General features: G+C 25.0%; 1 protein-coding gene across 1 annotated transcript; it reads left to right on the top strand.

Moving 5' to 3' along the window:
- Window positions 1–7550: 7550 nt before the first annotated feature.
- LOC128951871 (ubiquitin-like protein 7) lies at window positions 7551–8914 on the top strand. Its single transcript, XM_054297158.1, has 4 exons — window positions 7551–7793; window positions 7850–8161; window positions 8233–8607; window positions 8682–8914. The coding sequence occupies exons 1-4, from the start codon at window positions 7646–7648 to the stop codon at window positions 8912–8914; spliced, it is 1068 nt and encodes a 355-aa protein (XP_054153133.1). The 5' UTR covers window positions 7551–7645.
- Window positions 8915–9319: the final 405 nt, after the last annotated feature.

Genomic DNA, 9319 nt, shown 5'->3' with positions numbered 1-9319 from the left:
TAAATCTATTTTGAATTTTAATAATTTAAAAAAAAATAATCAATTAATACCAATAAATTAAATACATTGTATAAAATATATTTCATAATTTATATAATATTGTAAAGGTTAAATAAAAATCAATGACAAAATAGCTGTAACTATTTTTTATGTTGTTGTCAATGATATATTTCTACAAAAATAGTTAGAATAAAAATATTTGAAACTATGGTTTCTTAGAAAACATATATTGATATTAGTATTACTTTATACTAATAAAAGCATCGATAGGTTAGCAAAAAAAGAAAAGAAGATATAATATGTCAAAAACATATTACTGTAATTCTGTATATATTTTTAATCTAATATAATAAGGCATTTATAAAATTTTTGTATATTTCATAAGGTTTTTGATAAAATCTGACTAACTGTCTGTCCTAACCTATCGATGCAATTACTGTATGCAAATCTGTAAAAAGATTAAAATAAAATTTTATATAAATTATTATTTTACTATCTATTTTAGATATAAAATTAACTCAAAAGAGTTGTCATTTTTTTTAATTATTTTATATTTATACATCATTTTTAAAGGTTTTCACAGATTATATTTTAAATAAAAAGATAAAAATATTATAAAAATTGTATTAAATGTTAATTAAATAATAATAATAATAATTACCCAATTTATATTTAAACATTTTGCTCAATAACAAAATAAATATTAAATTATTCTGATTTTACTAATAATATGTTTTGAACTTATATATCAATCAATTAAAAATTTTAATTGACTTTTATTATCTAAATTAAAATGCAATTTAGTTTTGCATATAATTAATTTACTTTATATGAGTTAACATTTTTGATAATTGAATTGTCATAAAACAATAGTTAATTGAATTTGACGGGTAATGTTAAGCACTATTAAATTAATTTAAATAACATTATATTCATGCATATAATGCACTTTCAATCAACTAACTTCACAAAACTAAAATTCAAATAAAGTTGTATATAATTTTTTGTTTTAATATTTTATAAAGTTAGCTTTAATTTAAATAAAAAATTATTTGTGTAATTTTTTGCAAAAATTATTTAACTACTTTTAATTATTAATATTGGTAAAATTTTTAACTTTATTTAATTATTATGTAATATTAATTCAGATTTTTTTGATGTTTCTTTTTTTAATATCTAAGTTAATTAATTTTAAAATAAGAGATTGATATTTGATAATAAATGTTATAATACAAGTTTTATACATTTACAATTTAAAATTAATGTAATTTATTTTAGAAGTATGACATTTAAAAAATGTTAATTATAATAATTCATTTATACTTTATTTAAATATTATTAATACATCAATAATTATTGTAAAAATAAATTATAATAATTAAATAAAATACATTTTCTACATTTAAATAATATAATTATTGTATAATTAAATATATTATACTAAAGTACATATATATATAGTTTTATATCATATTTGTTAACAAGAACAATTATTAAAACTTATTAATTAGTTAAATATTAAGATTTATTACACATTTATTTATTGAATATATAGTTTATAATATAAATTTATATTACATTGATAAAAAATACATTTAAAACAATTCATAAGATTTTATTTATCTTGAATAACATATAAACTTTAATCAAATACTCTTAACATTATCAAAATAATTTAATAATAAGATCATTAAGTAACTAATATCATAAATTAAATATAAAATTTATCTATAACTTTAATATTTAAAATTTAACAATCCGCTATCAATGTTATAATAGTTTTATATTATTTCAGTCTAAATATTGAAATATTTTCTAATTTTAAATATATAAAACAATAGACATTTTTAAAGTAATATTCTATGAAAAATATTAAAATTTATATAAAATTATTTGTACTCTATGTAAGTATTGCTATTTGTTAGAAAAATTGTGATAAAAAATACTATTTATTTATATTTACTGTATTAAAACTGTACTGTCTATCTATAGTACACACAAAATATAAATATAAAAGTGGATAAAACTAATAACTGATGTTTGTATGACATTTAACATAAAATTCATTAAATTGACAAAAATAAGGCTAACATAAGGTTTGATGAGCATCTGATCTGATCTGTACTGTAATGATATTATATATAATATAAATGTGTAAATATTTTAAATAACATGTATTATTGATATTAAAGAATAATAGATTAAATGAATGATTAATAAACTAATAGAATAATTATAAATATTGGACACAGAATTGATAGTTAAGGATCTATTTGTAAAATATGATCCAAAACAGAGACTATTGATATTGTTTTGTTCAATAATACACTTTTCATATGAATAGCTATCATTGCCATCACAGGAACAGTCTTTTACATTGACGCCGACCTTAAGTCTAAGTAGTATTGATAAAGAGTTATTACATCTGGGCGTACATGTGGTGCCATTGATGGCCTGATCACACAAGTGCTTGTAGTAGTTCCACGCGTCCACACATATGGGGTCAGCCCTACAATAAAGTTCTGCGACCCGACACAAACGTCTATTGTCATCACTTTCCGGATAACACGATTTGGTTCGGTTGCGGATCAGTGAACAGTAGGTGTTGTCACCGCAGTCACAGTTAAGATAATTATAGCCCTGACGGGTATTAGACAGTGATATGAGTGCCAATTGACATAACTCGGAACAGCTTTGGTTGGATCGGCCGTAAAGTTCTGTTTTACAACTGATTCTATAGTCATGAAGAGCTAAACCGCACGTCATATCAGCCGTACATTTCTTGAGCGATACCTCACAGTTCTCGACAATTGAATTTCTGAAACTATTCACTGATAATAACATTAATAATTGTAATATAACACTAAATATATGTTTTGATGAAGTCATTTTTGATCACAAAAAAAACTATAACTTAATAATAAAGATAATATAAGCAACACATTTAATCATTGAAAACACACAAATGTTTCAAAAAATAATAAACTAAGTGTTGTGGGAGTAATCAAAAATATTGCTACAAAATTCATAGATTATTAGTAAATGACAAGAAGTCACAAAACATTAATAGATAACTTATATCATAATCCTTATGAAAAAGTTTTTTGTTTTTTATCTCACAAGTTGTGTCACAAATAATAAAGTATTGAAAAAACAGTATTTGAGTCGAAAGAGCAAAGAGTATTGTCATCTATTCTTGTCATGAATTTGTCGATTCTGTGTATGTATTCAAACGTTGTCTCAAAGCTCTGAAGTCGAAGGAAGTGCTCTCCAATTGTGAGGCATTACGTGATTCTCTAAAAGTGTTGGTTCTCTCTAATGTATATATATATACTGTATTTTATATATATATATACTCTTAGTATGTGTGTGTTGTCTATGAGTTTGAGCATTAAATTGAATGCCCGAATGACAGAATCACTGTAATGCCTACAGAATCGTTGGTCGACTGGTAATAGTTATACATAAGACTATGGAAGTACTTCTCAGAGAAAAATACATTTCATTGCAATCATTGCAATCAATTCTATTGCAAATACATTGAAACATAACGTCTAACATACAAGAGGTATAAAAAGGTGGTTATAATATACGATATGTCGAAAGTAAAACTCGCAACAGAAATGGTATCTATTTATTGGTATATAACTGGTATACTATATGTACTGTATGTACAATATATTTGATTTGCATTTAATTTATTTACTAAAACGACTCTCTGATTCTAGCACTCATTAAAACAAACAAACAAACCATTATTTATTTATTTATGTATACTATAATATAATGCATATTTAATTAAATAAAATATTAATGAAATAAACCACTTATAAATATACAATGCAATCCAGTATTCTCTTAAAATGCAAACTTGTCATTAAACAAATAGTTTTAATAAAATTGAAATAATTTAGTACAGTATATATATGTAGAGTATATAAAAATATTTAGTAAAATAATATATTAGTTAAAAATAGTAAAAATATTTTTAACTTAAAGTAGATTGTGTGCCCATTACGTTAAATGATTTTTACCTAAGCTTAAAGTCTAAGCCTTAGACTAATGCAAAAAAAAGAGTAAATTATTGTTAGTTTACTATTGGATTAGTCGGTAATTTACTCAACACTGTTTTGCACATTAAGTTTTCCATAGCATTGCAATGCAATCTCATTAAAATATTTATTTAAGAAGAAACACTTAATATATATTATAGTATATATTATATAYATATACAAAGTTTTGTGTAAATATAATATACAGTAATAAATGTTCACTATTTGCATAAAATTGATAAAAAATCGGCACAACAACACATATAAATTTATAACAATATAAATCGTTAAATATAAAATATTGATATAATAATAAAAATATGAATAAAATTTATTTAACTTTTTCTAAAGGAAAGACACAAAAATGTTTTCAATGTATCCGTTTAGTAGTATATTATAGTTTAGTGTCTCATTTATTACTTTTTGTGTGTGTATGGCTTGACAGCACTTACACATACACCTAATATAGACTGGTATTTGTTGTTAAAATAGATCAATAAAATCTTTGCTTATAAAGTAATGATTCCCTCAATACATGCCATTCATTTGGTAACACTTTTATTATATAATTTATAATAAAAGTCAATTTTGTGCTATAAAAGCATTATGCAAATTATGATATCAGATATAATAAGATAATTTATAATAATTTAAATATTTTCAGATTATTCATTATAAATTTTCACATGAATAAAATGTATGAATTACAATAATGAACAAAATTACTTATAAAAATAATTTTGTATAAATAAACACAAAACTAATAAATTTAAGTTATACTGTATATAAATTTAATGTATCGGTAATAATATTCTTAAAACTAAAATTTTCAACCATAACATGATTGTAAAATAATGAAATAACTAAAAATGAAAATTTATATATTTAATCAATTTTTAAACAAATTACAGTCTTTGTTAAACATAATTAAAGGAAATTTATTTTTCTCACATAAATATTATTTTATTTATTATTTTTTGTTAGAAAATACAAATTCTTTTTAAAGTTAAAAAATCTTTATTTAATTATAATGAATAATTTTTTAATTCGTAAAAATTGTTTAATACATTTAATCAAAACAAAATAATTTATATTTACTAATCAATAAATTAATATTTTTCGTTTAAATAAAATTTCTATTATATAACTATCTTAATCTTTTGCTAAACTTCAAAAATTAATTAATATTTTTATCATTTTTAGTAGACACACACACACACACACACATACACACACAAACAAACTGCTGTTTACTCATAAATTTAGAAAATTTTTGGTTTTGACACAAACTTTGTGATCATCTTTTTTTTTATAAACTAATCAATACTTATACTACAAATAAAGCTTATTGTATGTCAGTAATGAACTCAATTATAGCATAATAGCATTGCATTTAGTTTATTATTAGTCACATTGTTTATCATAATAGTAGAACTCAAGAATAATTTACAAGTATTATCTAAATAGAGATTATATATAGAAACATATATAAATATAAATAAAACTAAATATAAATTTATATATATATATATACAGTAAATATAAATATTTTTATTTTAACTACAGTTACTACTATAAATACAGTAATTATGCATAATTAAAGTAATATTATAATTATTATTTCTTATTTATTAATCTCTAATTTTATATTAATAAACAGTTATAAATTATAATTATTGCTGTAAAAACAAAATTTTCTAAAAAACTGCAAAATTTTTTAAAAATATTCGGTAGTAATTTCTATAGAAATTTTACGTTTATAAAATAAATTCTCGTATTTAGTATACTTTTATTTTATTTGTATTTAAACTAATTGCAAAGTATATTATAATTATTATTAATAATAAAATATATAAATTTACTATAAATAACAAACATTGAAAATATTTATAAATAATGAAAAATCAAATAATTAATAAAATGATTTTAAGATGAGAAGAAAAAGCCAATTCCTCAACCAGTTATACATTAAAAATAGAAAAATTATGAACTTTTATATTATAATAAAAATTTAAAAAATCAAATAAAAATGTTTTAAAAAAGATTTAAAGTATATATACTCGGAGTTTATGCGATCGACCACTGCTTTTGTTTTCATCTCTATATTGATAGAAATTTTTGTTACCATTTCTATAGTTATTTATTGGACTTTTCATTCGATAGTCATTATTATCACGAATTGTGTTTTGAGTCTTAGGTGACGACCGACCGGCGCCTATAGTGAACGTATCATTTAAAGCATTGTTCTCGTCGTCTATATTTCGTTTACTCGCCGAAACCACTGCCACTTTCGATGTCTTTGTTACCGTCGATGTAAGCGATAGTTTGGGTAAATTCACATTTTTCTGCATTAATGGTAAACCTCTTTCAGGAGTCATATTTGCATTGTTGGGAGTTATGTGATGAACGGAAACCAAAGCTCGTGATGTGTTTAGTTGTGGTGTATTATTCAGTGCTAAATAAGTCGGCAATGAGAACAGTGACGCCACTTCTTTGCGTTTTGAAATGGTTGGCGAAGAGATATCGTCTTTCCAAACGACATTTTTCTTTCCCTCAACTCTACGTAAAAGTGATATAAAAGCGGTTTCTAGTTCTTCGCTAAGACGTCCCATACCATCGAGACATTGATAAGCTTTACGATTCAATTTAACCGAATCCATCATAAGTTCTTCATTAGTATCTAATCGACTGAATATCTCTTTTGCAATTTCGAGCGAATGTTTTTCAGCAAATGCTTTATCTTTGAACTCAGCCTTAATGTTCTCATCGGTAAAAAATCGATTGATTAGCCAATCATCAGATCCAGTCTTTTCTAATAATTCGCTCTCAATTTTCCTAATCTTGCTTTCATTTTCTTCTACTTTGGCTTCGAGAGTGCATTTTTGAGTCAATTTATTTTCATTTCATCAATTTTCTTAAAATCCGGTCGAAGACAAACTGTAAGTTTCTATTAGGTCTGCGACCGATAGCCCGATATGTCTTTCCGCGGTATTCGTACTGGTCTTCGGTATTGAGACTGTCGTCCAATTCTATGGGATCAAAGACCAGTAATTGTGTGTCGATTACGTCAATTGACTTTTTCAATCCATTGTCGGTCTCGGCGTCATTCAGTGGTCTAACCCTCACATATACGCGCATTCGGTTCGACGTATCAGCCGAAGTGTGGCCACTGTTTGTGGTTTCGTCCGACGGTATCTTCAGATTCGACGTCATTATCAGAAATTGAGTTTTAATAATAAGTATTGAAAACTATAGCAAATGTAAGAGTAATATAAAATGCTATTTAAATTCAATGATTGCTTATAATGTCTAATGAAATGACAATTTTTTTCCAAAAATCCTATTAATTAGTATTTTTAGACAAAGTTTTCAATTGATTTTGAAATTATTTGATTAAATTGTTGGCCAATAGTGTAGACATCTATCGACTCAAACAATAACATTGTTTACAACATTAATCAATAAACTGTTTAGTCATACGTTTTGTTTGTTATTGTTTTTAATATTGTATTTAAAAAACAAATACATTTCAAACACTCATTCATTTAATAAAAACATTTTCCGATTATTGATCACTAGTTTGATCCGAAAAAATGGCTACATTTGTGAACATATGTCGCAGATATCAGACGATTGTGAACCAGAAGACCAATACTGTGGTCAACATTGATCTGAACTCAACTGTTGACTCATTGTCTCAATTGGTGTCCAAACAATTGGATTTGTCTGAAGACATGTTTGGTATTTTTGATACACAAATAGTTTGTCAATAATTTAATGCAATATTTTGTTAATAGATTTGATTTGTTTCGGACAACTACTAACTGCCGATCAAATACTCAACTCATACGGCATTAAAAACGGAACCATTGTTTATGTCATCAATAAAACACATTTGAATCCGACGACAAACAGTCCAACTAATAGTCAATCGATGGACACGAAAACGCCAACCAATCACTCAGAAATTCATCAAATGATTATAGCGTTACGGATGGCTCTTCCGAATCCAAAGTTTCGGCAAATGTTGGATAAGTTAAGTGAAACTGAGTTCAGAGAGAATCTGATTGCAGTGACGCCAGGACTTCGAGAAGATCCGACAACTTTCGGTTAGTTTTTTAAATATAATTGTATTTATTTTAACTCATTTGACTCATTCAACTCATCCTTACTATAACAGCAATATTACAAGACATGGATCTATTAGCAACATTAACTGAACCAACCAATATTCATAAAGTATTAGCCAAACATCCGTGTCTTTTAGAGGCCACGTTGTTTTTAGCGGCCACTTTTCACGAGGAAAATATTGCTAATGAGTCGACAGGCGGACCGTCTAATCTTGATTTATTGGGTCGACCTCCGAGTTATTCATTAGACGCACCGATCGATGACGACAGTGATGACGAACCGATGGACAGTCAGGAGTCGGCCAGTAATTCGAGCGCAACCGCCCAACGGATTGCTGATATGATGCTTCGCGCTTATCAGACATCAAGAAATAGAGACAATCAATCATCAAATCAATCAAATTCATCCGGTATTATAACTCAAGGTATAATTTGGATTAAATTTAATTTTAAATACAAATATGACATTAATTTTATTGATAATTAATCTGTTTTATAGATATGTTGAGCCAAGCTTTGCGACAGTCAATACAAGCGGCGCCCGTGAATGAGTCACAGCCCTCGACCAGTACAACTCAATCAACCGCTCAGCGGCTCAGGGGTTGGGCCACACAATTGCAACAAATGAGAGATTTGGGTATCAATGATGATATTGTTGCCATTCAAGCTTTAGAGGCAACTAAYGGTGACGTCCAGGCGGCCATTAATATTATTTTTAGTGATAATAATTAATAATAAGTTATTATGTATTATTATAATAAGTTTTGATAAAACTTTAATATTTATTACTAATAAAAATAAGTTTTTAAAATAAAGTTTTGTTAAATATTATTTTTTTTATCAACAAATTGTGTTTTTGAAGCGCGAAAATACTAAAAACAATATGTTGTCAGCATATCTAATATCAACAAATTGTTGAAAACAATACATACCTGTACTTACAGTGTATAACTAAATACTGTATAATATACAGAGTATATAATTTAAAAAATACAAAATAATTTTACTTACAAAAAATGAGAAATTATTAACTATAGATTTTTAATTATTATTACAATTATGATTAATATAATATATAAGATTCAAAATTAAAAACTATTTATTCATTATTTGATTGATCCGTTTGTTATGTCAGTA

The sequence above is a fragment of the Oppia nitens genome, unplaced genomic scaffold (assembly GCF_028296485.1).
Source record: "Oppia nitens isolate AA-2021 unplaced genomic scaffold, nextdenovo-longstitch-racon4-pilon3 scaffold1_pilon_pilon_pilon, whole genome shotgun sequence".
Taxonomy (NCBI): domain Eukaryota; kingdom Metazoa; phylum Arthropoda; class Arachnida; order Sarcoptiformes; family Oppiidae; genus Oppia; species Oppia nitens.
This window is presented reverse-complemented; position numbering and strand designations above follow the sequence as displayed.